The sequence below is a fragment of the Ischnura elegans genome, chromosome 8 (genome assembly GCF_921293095.1).
Source record: "Ischnura elegans chromosome 8, ioIscEleg1.1, whole genome shotgun sequence".
Classification (NCBI taxonomy): Eukaryota; Metazoa; Arthropoda; class Insecta; order Odonata; family Coenagrionidae; genus Ischnura; species Ischnura elegans.
Genome location: NC_060253.1, coordinates 36,907,948 through 36,926,555, shown reverse-complemented (window position 1 = coordinate 36,926,555; position 18,608 = coordinate 36,907,948). Strand labels below are relative to the sequence as shown.

Sequence of the window (18,608 nt, the reverse complement as noted above, 5' to 3'; positions counted from 1 at the left end):
GGCGCCCATGCGATGCCACTCCACGTGACGTCCCAGGGGCCTGGACGCTATACGAGTAGTCAGGAGTTTTACATCGTCTGAGATTACCAATGTATGTGGCACAGAGCTCAGGGAGACATCTGTTAATAATCACCTATTAAAATTGCCTATGGTCGGAAAGTTTCCTTCATTTGATAGGGTATTAATAATACTTATTTAAGTCAAGCGCTACCAGCTAGAAGGGTAATCTGCTACCTGCTAGCAGCCTGCATCCTAGCGGCGCTCATAGCCTCGCAACAAGGTGGCCTCTCACAGCGGCACCTGGAACCAGAATGACGTCACACGGGCTTTTCCCAGCAACCATACTTGGTCGTCGCGTTTTCGCGCGCTTGAAAACTTTCAATTTTCATTTAATCCGAAAAATAGATATCGTCATTTAAAAATATAAAAGCGTGAAATAAGTACTCCAGGAGTAATAACCTTTCGATTTAGGCAATAAGGCTTCATTGAGGTTTATTGTTAGCTTGTTACAAAACCCTAATGTGGTGTCATTATCGATGGTACATAAGGAAATAAATTCGGAAAGGTTGGGTTTTTACGTTATTAGTGTCTTGAAATTTATCTCTGTTCCTTCCTCTCTAACCACTCGATCATAGTTACAACAATTTTGTCGACCAAAATATTTCTCTCTCTCATGGGTTAGGCAGTGACTTAATTTTTATGCATATTGCTGGTAATTCCTGTACCTAACCGCTTGGGCTATGAGTTTGTACGTGTATTCATCCTTAAGGTTATACTTCATTTCAAACACCCACAAAATGCATCTCAGAGAATAGCGCAGGAAGTACTAGATTGTGATGTTGTTTTTGTGATGGCTCGAAAAGAACCCCTGTTTTATGAAAAGTCTCATAGGTTTCAATGTCCGAACTTCAATTTGGATGGGAGATTGGCAGTTGTGTTATGAGCAATCATATACAACACATTGCTATTGACTATAGGGTGGTTTCCTATTATTTTTTTATTGCCTAATTCGAAAGATTATTACTCCTGGAGTACGTATTTCACGCTTTTAGATTTTTAAATGACGATATCTATTTTTCGCGATTAAATGAAAAGTGAAAATTTTCAAGCGCGCGAAAACGCGACGGGTAAGTATGAATGCTGGGAAAACTCCGAGTGACGTCGTTCTGGTTCCCTCTGCTGCAAGTGAGGTGACCTTGGGGCGAGGCTTTGAGCGCTGATACGACGCAGGATGCTAGCAGGTAGCAGAGTACCCTGCTAGCTGGTAGCGCTTGGCTTAAATAAGGATTATTAATACCTTATCAAACGAAGAAAACTTTCCGACCTTAGTCAGTTTTAATAGATGATTATTAAGACATGTTTCCCTGAGCTCCGTGCCTCATGCATGCATTGGTAATCTCAGACGATGTAAAACTCATATCCACTCGTATAGAAACTAGGCCCCTGTGACATCACGTGGGATGGCATCGCATGGGCGCCAATCTGGCCTTTTTCAAATGCGGTTAAAATTGACCATTGCCATTCGTCTAAACTGGGATTTGTAAAACCAAAAAATTTGTATATTATGAATACACTAATGGTGGGCAATGAATCGCAATAAATGCTTTGTTTTCTTTGATGAAGGAAACTACCCTATTGTTAATTCTAGAGGGCTGCATGGAGGAGAGCCCAATCCATCCATTATCATTTAAATATTAAAATATCAGTATAGGTAGCTTTTAATGGATCTTTTGAGAATTACTCCGACCATCTCCCCTACCATCTTGTCAATTTTTATGGAAGCTCCCCAGGGCCGGATTTAGGATGTAGGTGGGCCAGGGGAGAATAGGAAAATTTTTAAGAACAGGGTACTAAGTTGAGGGTTTTAAACTAATTTTAACACTTTTCATAATAGAAAGAAAACTTCATTTTGCAGAGAAATATTTTGTAAATTTACAATTTTTCAATATTTTGTTATATTCTCTGAAGCAAAGGAATTATGTTTTTATTTTTGGAGGGGTCCAGACCCCCCTAAACTTCCCCCTGGCTCCGCCACTGATGGCATTGGATATTTTAAGCATTTTTGGCTTGGGGGGTTGGCTTCCTGGGTACCTAATTAGCAGATATTTCTCCTAATCATCATTCTTAGTACCTAACAATGTTTCCTTTTCTCATTTTCAATTAAAAGGTTGGCTTGGAATCCCATTGGCTGTGACAGTGTTCTCGCTACAAATTTACACAGCAACTCTTTTGGGCCGATGCTGGGTCATGGCAGAAGTTCTGCAACCATCGATTGTGGAGAAGAGCAGGTCTGATGATCATTCTCGTTAGTTATAAGTAAGTTTAACATTTAGATTAAAAGTGAGGGTAATGTGAGGGCACTTTATCATTTGATTTTTTTGCATACAGACTGATTCATATCAGATTCACACAGGAGTTAAGGGTGGAAAGAATTTTTTTACGTTGTTTTAAAGTATGTACTGTGTGGGGAGTAAGTGTTCTGATAAACCTGTGCTGACATTATTGGTCTGCAATAAAATAAGTTTTTTTTCTGATGGGATATTATTCTTCGTTCCAATTCATGGCAAGGAATAATCAAACATTGCATAGTCTTATTTTCTTCAGCACATATGTAAGAGATGGAATAATGCAGTGGTGTAATTGGTGGGGGGGCGTAACTATTGAGGGGATTAGGGGATGTACCACCCTCCCAAAGTCACAGAGAAATCAAAAAATTATTTAAAAATCTTGTATGGATTTGATGTATAATAATTACCTCTGCTTAAAGTTAAATTTTTAACGCCAAAATGATGTAAAATGCATTTTCAGGCATGATATTTTTCAAAATTTTTCCTAAACTCCCCACTTCATGGGTGTGTAGCCCCCGCCAACCCCTCTCATCCCCCCCAAAGCATATTACTAGTTACGCATCTGGAGTACTTGCAGCTCACCTGCACCAAGTGTAATTCAAGCTGGTCACTGTAATTGTGATGCAAAAAGTAATACGTACATATTTATTAAATGCCTTGGGAATTTTCAGCAGTTTAGGGTAAAAAAGTGAATTCACCAATTCTGTGCTTTACCAATGACAAAAGAAATTATAGCAATGGAAATTTTATTTCTGTCCTTACTTTTTCTTAGATTATAGAATTTCCATCAAAATACTTACAACCAAGATATTTCAATCTTCTCGAGTGAGGACTTGAATAACATACAACGACAGGGAAATTCAAATGTGTTCAAAGAGTATAAGGGGAACCATAGGCAGATTTGGGGGGTAGAGGGGCATGACGACAAAATTTTAACACATTTATCATTTTGTTCGTTTTGTTGTGTGTATTTCGGGTCCTCAATCATTTGATTTTATATTTATAACTTTCATATTAAAACAGAGAATATTTTATTTAGTAATTGTTGTATGTTGTTTTTAATCCCAAATGAGAGAGGATGATTTGCCTGTCAGACCCCTGTGACCCTCCCCCCCAGAAAAAAATCCTGCATCCGCCCTTGACGGGAGCCAGTTTACTGGGAAACTTATTTGACCAATAGTGCATGTTGAACTCCCCCAACTCTTGCCACAGGATCAATAAAAGAGAAAGATTAATGTGAAAGATTTTATAATAATCATTGTAGAAACTCTTCTGATTTTCTGGCGTATCATGTTGGTGAACTCCTCCCAGGTTTTCCACCAGTTGTTCTGGACCATTTATTCCAACATTTCATTTTCTGACACTGCCATTGTCTTCTGGGGTCTGAATCCTATGACATCATTTCTGGTATTTTATATATTCTGACTGGTCATCCTTCAATTAATGTCCTCTGATTTGTTTCAGCAGCAGCCCCCAGGTATTGCTGAGATTGAAGCCCTTAGCTGGGGTTGAAATGATAACATGCATTAGGACTGGAGCTTCAACCTCAGCCAGTGGTGCAGCAAGGGGGAGGTTTTGGGGAATTAAGCCCCTTCCTCCAGATCTTAGAGAATTTTTTTTAATAAAAATATTTTAATGTGACAAATTTCGTAGCTTATATTAGGGGGATGGATGACTCATGAAAAAAAACATCAAACTATCCACACAACCATAAAACTCACCATTTTGAACCATTTACCTTAAAAATTTTCAGGGGGAGGGCCCCTACACCTCCCGCTTACCCTGGCGGGTATTCCATATCCACCAGACCCCCCAATATTAGTTGCATCTAAAACCCCCCCCTGGCCACAATTCCCAGCTGCAGCCCTGACCTCAGCAATGCATGAAGGTCGGAGCTGAAATGAATCCGAGTAGAAGGATGGAGCCTGGATAATAATCAGTTGGAATGCATTTAAACCACAAATGTGAGATGCCACAGCTATCAGTCCTAAGAAGGCTATGACTGAGTCTGCAATCGAAGTGTTGTGAGAAATGCACAAGATCAACTGGTGGAAAACTTTCCATTACAATAATCATTATCTTATTGAATTTTTTTTTTCTTCCTTTCAGATTTGCCATTGAATACCATTTTCTTTCCAGCTAATGGATATTTCATTATTTTTGATTTGGTTTTTATTAGGCAAGTTATTTGCATATATGATTTATTGACTCTTAAATTATTTCTCTTTTATGAAAGGTTTCCATATGCTGCTCTTGCAGAGGAAGCTCTGGGGTCATGGGCCAGGGGCATTGTGACCTTCATTGTTGACTTGACTGTTTTCGGAGGAGGAATCCCTAACCTTCTTATCGGTAAGGTACCTCATTTCAATGATTTCCTGAAGCATCACCCATCTCCATTCCACAAGGAATCCTAAAAAAAACATGTTAACTCTGGATGAACTGTTTTGGCATTAGTTCACTTTGAATGAAACTCATATAACCATAGTTTCCAGTCAGCACAATCGTTGGTCCACAAATTTTAAATCTCTTGTACAGTTAGAAATAGTATTAATACTTGTAAAACCATTGTGTTACTGTTGTATTCCAAAACCTCCAAAAAATCAATGATAATACCATTGTTACACAAGGTATATACGAACAAAATCCAATTTTTGGAACCAATGTACATATTTCCTTTGTAAAACAAGATAAATACAATCATACATATGTTTTTAATAAAGCACTGTGCCACTGTTGCTGTGAGTTAGCATCGGCAAGTTCTTGTGCACGCTTACTTGAATGGGTGACTATTAATTGCTGCTGTTGACTGCACCATTAATGAGCAACTGCAGGGATGCCGACTTACAAAAACTATTGGGGGGGCCCAAACCGGGGATCTTGCCCCGGGAAATTTTATAAGTAGTGAGTTTTAAGTATTATATGCATTTTAGAAGGGTCACATGATCAACATTAGAACTCTGATAACTCGAATCTCGATATCTGGACACTCTGGGGAAAATCGACAAGCCTGACAAATTTTTTCCTCACATCCATAACGAATTTTTGAGGGGGCTCGGGCCCCCTCAGGCCCCATGGAGTCAGCACCACTGGGCAAATGGCACTGGAAGTAACACTCGAAAAAAATTCATTTGTCAAAGTTATCTTTTGTAAATTCATAATTTTTCAATATTTTGTTTCCTTTTATGAAGGAAAGTAATTTTGTTTTTATATTTTCGTGGGGGTCTGGACTCCCCAGACCTCCTCCCTCGCTACGCCACTGCAAGCAATTAATGTTATATACTATTTGTTACATAAGAACATATACCCATTTATATGTTCTTATGTCTATACACTTACGTAAGCATTTAAAAATGGTATATGTAGTAATCAATCTGATGAGGAACTTATTGGAACCATTTCTCTTTTCTTTCAGCGGCTCAGAATCTACAACTCTTTGGAGCCAAAATGTCATGCTTTGAATTCAATGTGTCATTTTGTATTTGGCTGGTGTTTGTGGGCATTCTCATGTGCCCTCTGATGTGGCTTGGAAGTCCTAAGGATATGAAGTAAGTGCACCTTACTCTACCAATGCTTACACTCAGTGCTGTAACAAGAGATATGCTTTAAGGGGGATGACGGGGCTTTGGAGGGGATGAGGGAGGTTAGTGGGGGCCTACCCCCTCCGGGAAAAGTTTTGAAAATAACATGCCTGAAAATGCATTTTGCATCATTTTCACACTTATAATTTAAATTTAAGCGGAGGCAGTTATTATGTATCAAATCCAGACAAGATTTTTAAATGATTTTTTGATTCCTCTGAGGCTTTGAGGAGGGATACATCCCCTCATAGTTACGCCACTGCTTACAATAATTTCTATGGGAAATAATTACCCTGAACCAGGATTCAAACTGCCGAGCATTGACTTTCCCCTGTCATATTACAGTCATTTCTTCGTGGGGGGTCATCAGTTCATCACTCTCCATAGCAACTTGGTGATATGCCATACCTCTCAGCAGTAATGAGTCTGCGGTGTTTCATGAATAGACAAGTGGGTTTCAGATATACATCAATTAATTTTTAACTCTGCTTGTCAAGCCGGTGAAATAAAAACTATGTATAATTAGATAACCAACCTTAAGGGCCCCCACGCATTGGAACTTCTTCATAGAAACTAAATAGTTGCTTTGAAGTAGTTCCAAAGAAACGCAGTATTGACTGTGGCCCTGCGCACAGGTGACTTTTTAGTTGCCCCAACTAAATAATTGCATCCAGACCTAATCTGAGGGTGAGTAAACTGTTGCGGGCAAGAATAGACCATGTGGGTTTTGGCCCCTGTACTGTCAACTATTCAGTTGCTTGACGGCTGTTGTTCGGAGATCATCTTGGGAGGTTTCTTTCTATCTGCATTTGGAAAGGTCTCATAGTTTTTAAAGTAATAGTGGAAGAAGTTGAAAAGTTTATTTTGCTTATTGAGAAGCGAACAACTCGAATAGCTCCCACGAGATCCATTACAAACTGATCTGAGAGGCAACTATTTAATTGCTAGTGTGCAGTAGGGGGCAACTCTTGGGAGAGTGTATATTGTTTAGTTGCCAGTGGCAAGGATTGTCATCTTTTCAGTTTGAAAGTCTTCACTAATTTGCTAACACCCCTTGTTTCTTCAAAAAGTTTAATTCTTTAATTCATCATCTCCTCCAAAAGTATGGTCCAATAGCCTGACGAAAATTGTAAGGCACTAAGAGACTTTACTCAGATTTTCCAGAATTTTAAAGAGGAATTCTCACAAAAATCCTCTCTAAAAATTTGTTGTATCATCACAAAAAGAGGAAAAAAAATAATTTAATGTTCATAAAACACACATCTCTCAATCCCTAACAGAAAACATAGCTCCAAGGAAGAATTTTCTGAGAACATCCCACTCATACACACGCTCAGGTTCATGGGCATTACTCTCTCAGCAGTGGTATTTCCCTTACAATGTCAAAATTTAGTAAAAGGTGGAAAAACCTCCTGGGAGAAGATTTTTCCTTTGAATGCACACAGTTTGTCATACGGCTTGTAATATTACTGCAATAGGGTGGTTTCCTATTATTTTTTTATTGCCTTAATCGAAAGATTATTACTCCTGGAGTACGTATTTCACGCTTTTAGATTTTTAAATGACAATATCTATTTTTCGCGATTAAATGAAAAGTGAAAATTTTCAAGCGCGCGAAAACGCGACGCTCAAGTATGAATGCCGGGAAATATTTCCGTACGTCGTATTTCTGGTTCCCCCTCCCGCCCGGTGAGGTGACCTTGAGGCGAGGCTTAGCGCTGATACGTCGCAGGCTGCCAGCGGGTAGCTGAGTACCTTGCTGAATGGTAGCGCTTGGTTTAAAAAAGGTTTATTAATACCTTATCAAACGAAGAAAACTTTCCGACCTTAGCCAGTTTTAGTAGGTGATTATTAAGACATGTTTCCCTGAGCTCTGTGCCTCATGCATGCATTGGTAACCTCAGACGATGTATAACTCCTATCCTCTCGTGTAGAAACTAGGTCCCTGTGACGTCACGTGGAGTGGAATCGCATGGGCGCCAATCTGGCCTTTTTCAAATGAGGATAAAATTTGACCCTTGCCATTCGTCTAAACCGGTATTTCTAAAACCAAATAATTTGTGTATTATGAATACACTAATGGTGGGTAACGAATCGCAATCAATGCCTTTCGTTTTCTTTGATGAAGGAAACTACCCTATTCATGAAAATAAATATTTTTTGTTTCAGGTGGCTGGCTGTGACCTCTTCCGGAACTGTCCTCACTGTAACAATGTTAACTTGGTCATCAATGCTCACAGACCAAAATGTGCCAGTTCCTCCAGTGACCCCTACTCCCACTTGGGAGTCAGTGGCTATGGCATATGGAATATTAGCATTTCAGGTTAGTGTATTCAACAGTACTTATGTAATCAATAGATATGTATCTACAGTAAAACCCCTTATTTACACTTTTCTAGGGACCCAAGAAAAAAAGTGTAAATTGCGGGAAAATGCAAATCGTGGGAAATAGAGAATTTTCACTTTAATTCATATACTGGCTTTGGAAATGTTAATTTTTTAATTCTTCCCTAAGCATTATTCCATAACACTGTTTCCCTCTGAAGCACAGTGTTTTTGCTGGCAGCAAAAATTAAAAAATAACCCTGTTTTGTCTGCACTGAAAACATCTTTTGGGCTGTAACCTTCCAGAACTCTAATATATTCAGATTCTTTCCACTGAGTTGCTGTCTCTATGTTAACATCTTTGCTTTCACCACTCACCATCTTGTATACAAGACTGTACCTATTTTTGAATCTGTCCAACCAACCATTATAGATGCCGTGGAATCTTCGATTCCCAATCTTGTGGGGAAATACTTTTTCTCAAGGGCCTGTGGGCCTGTTTACACGATACATTAACACGTACGAGTTAATTTCTGCTTGCATGAATGATTTTTGTGGAACGGGACATGTACGAATGTAGGCAGGGGCAGATCCAGGATTTTTTTCTGGGAGGGGCACAGAGGGCCTGACAGGCAAAAGATCTTGTCTTAATTGAGATTAAAAACAAGATATAACAATGACTTTACAAAATTCTCTTTATTTTTATATCAAAGTTATTCTTATTGAAATAAATGATTGAGCCTCCTTGAGTAATACACTAAACAAAGCGAACATAATGATGACCATCAGGGGCGGATCCAGGATTTCTTTCTGGGGGGCACAAGCAATGCCGTATCCAGGATTTTGTTCTGGAGTGGGGGGGGGGCGCACAATGATACCACGTTATACAAAAAGAACGCAATGATAACCGGACCATATTAAAAATCTTGCATATTTTTAAGTGTCTGGGAGGCCCCCCCCCCCCCCCCCCCCATAGATCCTCCGATGATAACCCCTGCCCCTAAATCCGACTATGAATGCATGAACCAAATTTGAACAGGTTCTATTTTCTGTTCGTGCATATACGCACAAGTTGGGTGAATACACGATGCATTTTCGTGTTCATAATTTAGACATTAACTTGTACGGGTTAATGTACTATGTAAACAGGCCTTTAGATGACACCATTTGCTGGGACATTTGATGATCTTGCACCTAAAAACTACTCTTTTAGAATTCGTTCTATTTATTCGTACCTGGAATTCTTCACATATATTCTCTTTTTTGATAAATTTCCGCACTGGTTTGCATATTTTACAATGGCATCGCGATTTTTCACCACGGTATTGAATGTTGAAACTGGAAATCCGAACGGATTGCCAGTCCCAACATTCGAGTCGCCAGCGTTTGAATCGATGCGGGTTCCGGTGTGGGAATCAACTATCTCTATAATTTTCATTTTCTCGTCAATTAAAAATGTCCGTTTTTCACCTCGAATTTCCATTTTCAAGCAGGATCAATTGTATTTCCCGTACGAATTGAGGGTAACTCGGCAACACACGAGTATCGGACCTACTCCTCGGCGATCAAGTGCGTAGTACAACCTGTCATGGGACTTCATAATTTTTGAAAGTTACAATAGTTTGCGATACACTGCTATTTTAATGGGATAATTCAAGTTTAAATAAGTTTTTTTAAGTATTTAATTAACCCATAATTGCTACGCAACTGTTGAATGAAGTCAGCGCAAATGATCCCAGTTGTCGGTCAAGTTATATAGTTCCGGCATTTATCACGTCTGGTTTCCTTTCAAACTCTCGTATCAAATTATCGACTACATGATTATTGTCTACATTCCTTCAGGAGTTCTTGCATTATAATTAATACATATGTAGCTCGATTGCTCAATACACCTACTTTCATATCGTGAATCGTTTCGCCGCTGAGCCGCTGACAGAAAACGAGATGACGTAGTTCAACTTTCCGACGTTAGTGGCGTTCTGTCCCGCCACATTCAAATTCTTCCCGAAAATAGTTCTCATTACGTCTTTCTCTCTTAGATTTTTAAATAAAAATGCGCGAAAGGAAGCCAAAAGACAGTTTTAAGGGCTGATATGCGCGATTAAATATTTTACAACGCAAAAAATTTTTTTTAGTCGGCACGTCGTGATGCACATGGCGGGAAAACGAAAAAAACACGGCGTAAATACAGGGTTCTATTTACATTGGAGAGATAGGAAATATGACGGGACCCAGAAAAAAACTTGCAATTTGCGGGAAAACGTAAATTCCGATAACGCAAATACGGGGTTTTACTGTACTTTATAGGCTTCGGTTATGTTGATGCTGAGTTCTTAGTGTCACTAGGGCAATTGTCAAGGATGCAGACTTACAAAAAATATTGGGGGGGCCTAAACCGGGGATCTTGCCCTGGGAAATTTTATAAGTAGTGAGTTTTAAGTTTGTATTTTGTATTAATACCAGCTTGCTTAATACCAGTTTAAGCATTTTAGAAGAGTCATATGATCAACATTAGAACCATGATAACTCGAATCTCGATATCTGGACTCTCCGGGGAAAATCGACAAGCCTGACACATTTTTTCCTCACACCCATAACGAACTTTTGAGGGGTTTCGGGCCCCCTCAAGCCCCACTGGCAATTGTACAATTAAATCTCAGCCACACTGTGATAGAGATGTGTTCAAGTATCTGAAATTGTCCTCTGAAATAGCCACTCTGGAATCACAACTAACCTTTTCAGATGCATATCTCATTTTGTCCATTTCGTGCATTTTTATTTTCATCCTTCATTTTATTTTTCCTAAGTGACATGTCTTACACAACATTTAACATCTGTTACAGCTTTATCACTTGACTAATATATATGTAGTATTATATATTTTATTGTTTAATATAGAGCCCCACATATCTGTCAGGTAGATCTGCCTGATGCATTCGACCATTAACATCTCTTATGTTTGCTGGAATGCTCACAGTTATTTTACTTTAGTAGTTTTTATCCCATTAGTTTTGTATGTACTTGAATGAGGTATTATTCATTGAACCATTCTTTCCAGTTTGATATACACCCCAACATTCTCACCGTGCAAATGGACATGCAACACAAGCACAAAATGGGGAAAGCTGTGCTATTAAGCTTCTGTGGTGAGTTCTACAACATTACTGATTGCATAAATAAAAGTGTTACATTTGTATATTTAATTAATTCAAAATTCATTGATGAAATTATGATATGCTGCAGATAAGGCTGCAACTAGAAAAACTATTTGGGGGATTAATTTGGTGAGGGGGTAAATTTTGGGGGCAGTGGCGGATACAGGTGGGGGTGCGAGGGGCACGCACCTCCCCTTGCTGTTCCGCCCGTATTGCCGAACATTGCAAAACTACAATTGTAGCTTTTTCAAATCATAAGATTGAATTGTCTTTTGTCTTTTACATGCATCTGATCACTTTAAATAAAATTTTCTTATACTCCGTCTGTGACTTGATCATTTTTTATTACGATAAAAGTAAAGACAACTCAAGATATATTTTGGAACCCCCCCTTAAGTTTTTCTGTATCCCCTACTGTTTGGGGGGGTGGGGGGGTTACTTAAGAGGGTGTTATGTTCTCTTAACCTTCCGTCAGGCACACTGGATCTGACAGGCAGTGTGCAAGAGTTTTTTCATTTCTTCGTGCCACTAGGCAGCATAGACCCTTGGCGCTTATAGTGGCTGTTTATTTTTACACACACTATGCGGCCTTTCAGTTTTTGCATTTATGCAGACAGAACAGTCGCAGATTATTCAGCATAGTTAAACAAATTAATGGCACAATGAAGCAAAATAAAAGCACTATGTATTAAGTAAATAAGATAGCAAAATAAGAAACACTGATCTTTTAGGGGGATCTGGTTGGTGTGGTGGTTAGTGTGTTGGGTTCCCACCCTGTTGGTCCGGGTTCAAATCCCGATGGTGGCTGAGAATTTTCAGAGACTGTCCGATCCCTGCTTGAATGTTGTATGGAGGACATTTCAAGGACAACACTCTGTCCGTCGGATGGGACGTTAAGCCGTGGTCCCCTTGGTGCCTTTCGTTAAGAGCAGGCTAACGCCAATGCCTAGTTCCTCTCCACTCTTCCTTCCTATTCTTCCCTCATAGCGCAAATGACCTCAGCTGTTGGTCGCCTCCTTCAAATACCATACCTGATTTTATAAAATTCACATGCTAAAATACTACTTATTATTACACTCAATAGCCTTAGCAATAGAGCACATTAAATGGCACCTTGCTGGATCAGTCCTGGGCCGAATGACGGCTTGTAAAGGTGACTATGCATATCTTGAAAGACATTATGTAAGTGTTTGACTACACAAATAATGGCACTTTAAACTTTGGAGGAGTACCACTGAGCCATGCTAAGAGTTAATGATGTTTTTTCACATCTGTGCCTGTCCGGTACATTGCACCTAAACTCAGCAATTTCAATATTGCACCTGATGAAAGGTTAAAGGTGTACCTTCCAAACATACCAGGGGACTTTGAATCTACTTCGAAATAAAAATTAAGAAGAAAAATAATGAAGTATAATTAAAAGGTGAATTTTTTTAGCTGCTGGACAGTACCATCTTCCTTTCCCAACTGCTCTGCTCCACAGCATGAGATTGCGTGAGATTTGGCCCTCCCAATCCCCCGAAAGGCTTCACATAATAAATGGACACCCTCTAAAGTTGAATACCAACGATGGCTCCTTTTTCTTGTCTTGACCTCTATTTATTAAAGATCAAAAGTTTCAGGAATTTAGGCCAAATATTTATTCAGATTTATTTTGCCTAAACTCCAGGAACTTTTGATCGTCAACAATGGACCAATTTCTAAGATTATGAAAACATATTCTTACAGAATTGTCACTTATCATGCTCCAATTTTATTTATTTCCAGTAACCGGAGGTCTTTCCATGATAACTACAATTATAGCTCTCCATCAGTATGGGGATTTGGCCAGACCGAACTTACTGCAAGGTTTGCCTGGTAGCTACATGCTGTACTTTAATGTTCTTCTAGTCACATTGCAGATATGTTTGTCAATGGTTGTAGGAGGAAGTGCCTTGTTTCAAGACATTGAAGATACTTTGGGAGTCCCAAGAGGTTGGTACATCTTCATTTGTATTTTAATTGCCTCTATAACGAAGGGAATTCATATGATATGTTTTTGAATATTTTTTCATTATACCATCTCCTTTACTTCAGAAAGAATCATATTCATTGGCTAAGATAAATATGCAAATCATGTAATGGGAAAATATTTTGAGAATATATGAAATTAGGATTTTGAAATAACATTTATGTGGCAGAGTACTTTCTATTTCTAGCAAAGAATGTTATTGGATTCTTCTGAAGTATCTTAATGGAACAGAGAGATACTTGCATACCAAGGTTCTTAGACTGTAACTTAGACTTACTCTAAGAACCTTGCCTGCATACAACCAAAGACAGGGAATTCAAATTCCAATTAATCTGGTGGCAATTGTGCCTCATCCGATAGATGACTCTCTGTTTTATGATCATATGACTTTACTGTTGCATGAATAGAAGGAGATTGGCTTCGGCTTTCTCCCTTTCATCTTCTAATCAACAAAATACTCATATAGAATTTAATTATGCACTTTTACCACCCTCATTCAGACCCTTTATGTGACTAATATTCACCTAGCAGCTTTCGTGGAACATGATTTGACATATCTCATTTGGCCAACCACAAAAAAATGAAATTGCTACTATCGTTGTCAAAAATGATTTTTTTCTAATTTTTTGTTATTGATGACCCTCTAGAAGATCAGAGCATGATTTCATACATAAAGTTGATGAAAATTACTTCCAAATTTTAAGAACATTGAGGTCATCTCTTAGCTGCTGGTGGTGGTGAAACAGAGGCATTACAGTAGATTTGAAGATGGAAGGAAAACATCTGTGTACAGTGTTCAGAGATTTTCTACAGCAATAATCAATGGAGTGGAAAAGCCTGAGAGTGAAAATTTCAATTCCCATCTGGTGGTTGAATGTTGGTGTAACACTATGGAGAGGTTGTGTGTGCAGACCTCATCATGCGATTGCTGGACAAGAATCAAACCCATCACTCTTAGTCTAGCCCCAGAAGCGGATACATAAAAAATCAAGGAGGGTGCAAAAGATATCTTGATCTGCCTTTAATTTTGTCATAATCACAAGTAATTAAAGCACATGCAAAGTTTAAGAAAGTTTAATCTAAACTGATAATATGCTTGTACAAGACAATTCCATCTAATGATATAAAAAAGTTACATTAGTCGTTCTGCCAATTTAGGCAATGCAGGCGGCCCCACAAGGGGGGGGGGGGGGGCAGAGCCCCTGCACCCCACCATAAGTATCCGCCACAGCCTAGCCCTCAGCGTGTTTACACCTATTCTCCTATATGCTGATGATGGCCTACGACAGTCCAAAAACTGGTTTTGGAGATGTTTTCCTTCCAATTTTCATTGGCATTTGAATTTCCTGTCACTTAAGACATATTCACTTAAGCCAGTCAGCAGCTCAACTTCACTATATATTCCAAGGAAATATACCTGCTTCCCAAAGAGTGTGTTGTTTCAGGTTTAAACTGGCAGAATTATAACATATTAGTGAGTTAAAATTTAGTGGCAATTTCCAAAATAAATTTAACTTTAATTGAATGGTACCTTACCATGAATTTGTGAAATTCACATGCTTGTGGCTAAGTCTGGGGTGAGCCCTACCCTCACCAATCCAAACCAACCTTCATGTTGAATCATAAAGTCAGTTAATCTTCAAAGCGTCTCCCAAACGGCAACTTTCAAGAAATGGAAATCAAACCCACTGAAATTCTCTTCATTAACTTTTCACAGAATTCAACTGGAAGAGATGTGCTATTAGATCAACCATCCTCATGACTGCTGTCTTCTTGGCGGAAACAGTTCCAAGGTTTGACCTTGTCATGGGGCTGATTGGTGCTGCGCTCACTGGACCACTCATGTTCCTCCTCCCACCCTTGTTCTACATACGGCTGAGTAGGAAGCTGAAGCTGAGAGAAGAATCTCTTGGCCTGACCGACGGTGGATCCATGTACTCCTGCATGAAATACGGCTACGATGAGATGCTGTACCCAAGACTTCACACGGGGCATGTTGATCACATTGCCATTAGACAGAGGCGAGCATCCAACACAGTCTTTGAAGAGGAAGTTTGCGGCATCCCGTGGGAGATTTTACTGGCCTTTTTTGTCATTTTTATTGGAATTGGTGCCACAGCGACTGCCATTTACTTTGGAGTTGAAGAGAGCATTCGATATGCACAGTTCTCTCCATCCTGTTTACAGAATTCTACTGCAGCTTCCGATTTGGCCCTTTTTCTTGATGAGGGGGTGAAATAATGGCCAGTTACAATCAGTTAAAAATGAATGAATTGGTGCTAAAGTATGATGACTTTGAAAATAACGCAGGGCTATAGGAAGAAGAAATTGCCGTTTTCCACATAAAAAAATTAAATCAAATGGTTCATAATTTTTGTTTCTTGCTATTTTGTCATCAAGTGCGTGATGTGTTCATGAACAAGTCAAAAAAGAACTTATCTGTGCGGAAAATGAAACTTCTCCTACTTGCTCTTGTCCTGGAACAGTACAGTCTTGAAGCTCTCAGGATTAGTCAATTATGCATACACAGAGTTATTATGTGAATGAGTGATTGCATGATGCTTGTTGTCTACACAACATAATCCATGTACTTCAATAGGAAATTGATGACTTTGAAATATGATACAAAGACTGCTGAGAGAACTTACGAAAGGAAGACATTGGTGAAAGCAATTAGAAAAGGTACAGAATGTTGGGTTGCAATAGTGTGAATGCATTTTCCTGCAGTTGTTTTTGTTTTTGGCTGAGGAGGCGATAATTGTATACATGACTATTTGATTGAGAATCTCCTCTGTCAGTCAATACCAGCATTGTTGAGTGTGGCTCAAATGTTACCCATGAATGTGTAAGATTTGAATTAACAAGTTGACCAAAGCATATAATTTTCTATGACTGTAATTATCCTTAGAAGCACACATATGGTGGATGACAATAGTAGTATTAAGGGGGATTGAGCCCTCAGATCTGGAGCTCAGCATGACAGTAGACCACTACATAGTATATTCTTAACCGCCTTGAATAGTAACAGTGAAGTAATCCCTAATAAATGGCTTTTGAATCATCTAGCAACACACCATTGGACACATATTACTAATATTTGAGCAAGCTCAATCAAAGAAGAGTCCTTAGGCAAGTAGTAGCCAATAAGATAGCTTCGATAGATGATTGAGTGCTCACTCGCAGATGCTACATAGAGGTTGCACTCGGGGGTTAAGTCCACAGCTGTTTGAAAAACTGGGTGCTAAGTAGAGGGTTTTAATCTAATTTTCACACTTTTCATGACCGAAAAAACTTAATTCGTAAAAGAAATATTTTGTAAATTCATGATATTTCAATATTTTGTTTTATTTTATGAAGAAAAATATTTCATTTTTATATTAAGGGGGGTCCGGACCCCCCCTCTGGCTACACCAATGGCTCTGAGTGCCCACAATCCCTGAATGTACCCAATTCAATGTTATTACCATAAAATGGAAACGGCCAAAAATCTCATATGAATCTGGGGATTGAGAAACCCCATTTTTATCATCCTCGAAGGTGGGCTACACCACCTTCGACGGATGCATGTCTTACCTATGGCAGATCTAGACCAGAGACGGGTTAACACATTCAGTGTGGAGCATGTCAATTTACGTGGTCCCATCTAACCTGAGATATGGAGCTCGGCTCTGCCGATCGGGCCAGAAGCCCTTTCTCTGCCTCTGTTCGTGACTGACATGCACTTCTGAGTCTTCCGATCGTGTGTATGGCCTTCAGCAAGCTTCCCTCTTTCAAACCGTGTGCACTGTTTGTAAAAATCAGCATCTGAACGGAAGTTATGGCGTGGAAACCTCCATCTATTTTTCTATCTTATTTTTACAGCTTATTTTGATGACTTTAATGAAAATAGTAAATACTGAATATAGTAATAGTAATATTGAATATGTTAAGAGGGTGGTATGGTGCCCCTCATATTTTCCAGAAATTGAAAAGATGGTAATCTTCAATCTCTGATGAAAGTTTTATTTCACCAATTTCATTATATTTAAAATTAATCGAATGCCTTAAAGTTTACATAAATCAGACCGCAGATGCATTATTCTTCAGAGGAAAACCATACGACCAGGACACCACAGAGAGTTATGAACTGCCCCACAAAAACAATGACCTTAATCCGCTCCTGGTCAGGTTTTGGAGGTGGGTATGGTTTCACTAAGTCACATTCTCTTCATCCCAATATCTTCAAGGAAAAATTAATAAATACATATCAAATTGCAAATGTTGCTGAAAAATTTTGCCACTGATATTGAATGAATATTTCATCAGTAAAAAAATTCATTCCCGACAATTGTTTACAAGGTTTATTTACATGCTTGCAGTGGCATGACCGAGAAATGGGTCACACCCAGACTATTCTGAAAATTCACCTTTTAAAATTGATGGTTTGAGGCGTACCTTTGTGGAAGCGATTCATTGTGAAAAATGAAAAAGAAACTGTACTTTCATATGAAATATTTATTTACACAACCATATTTTCAACGTAAGACGTCATCATCAGGTGATCTCTACAAAGGTCCATCACATCAATTTATACCAGGGTTGGTGGGGGAGGGAGGAAGGTAATTAGGTTGAATGGATTGGTCATCAGAGATGAAGGAGGAGGAAAGAACTTGGTCATATGGTAGAAAGAAGTTAGGGGGAGGAGGCTCTCTTAGGGAGGGTATGGCAGGTGGAGGGAGGAGAGGTTTGGGTGAGAGAAAGACCGAAGGGTTCGTCTCGTCGTTAGCACAGGAATTTAAGAGTGGGACGTTTAATAAAGGGGAATGGGAGTCATACAAAAATTTGTTAACAATGTTGTCCTCGGAATGTACATGCTGCAAAATTTCCATCTGTTCCAAAGCATCAAGTCTTGGTCCTTTAGGTTCAACATGAAGCGCCTCACATACAAAATCACTTTTATGACTACTTTCTAACAAATTGTAATAACCGAATGTGACAAGAATCCACTTTCAAGTAGCGTAGAATTCTTTGTTTAAAGGATATTGGGCCAAAGATTTACAAAAAGGTGCCTAAGGATAAGATTAAAGTTGCATTTTACAATAAATTCAACCCTAGGAACATTTTTCCCTCACAAAAGATCCCATCCCATGAGAAGAAAGGAGTGGGGTGTATATGTTAAAATGTGAATGCAATGCAGTGTATGTTGGGCAAA

The 18,608-nt window shown here is 39.0% G+C and overlaps 1 protein-coding gene across 1 annotated transcript in view; it reads left to right on the top strand.

Annotated features, from left to right (window-relative positions):
• Nucleotides 1-16,296, top strand: part of LOC124163893 (amino acid transporter AVT1H-like) — a 65,613-nt gene extending 49,317 nt beyond the window's left edge. The window contains exons 3-9 of the mRNA XM_046541003.1: nt 2,168-2,288; nt 4,585-4,697; nt 5,761-5,893; nt 8,096-8,249; nt 11,310-11,397; nt 13,174-13,380; nt 15,135-16,296. Coding sequence (XP_046396959.1) covers nt 2,168-2,288; nt 4,585-4,697; nt 5,761-5,893; nt 8,096-8,249; nt 11,310-11,397; nt 13,174-13,380; nt 15,135-15,658 — 1,340 coding nt within the window. The 3' untranslated portion in view covers nt 15,659-16,296. The remainder of the gene's footprint in view (nt 1-2,167; nt 2,289-4,584; nt 4,698-5,760; nt 5,894-8,095; nt 8,250-11,309; nt 11,398-13,173; nt 13,381-15,134) is intronic.
• Nucleotides 16,297-18,608: the final 2,312 nt, after the last annotated feature.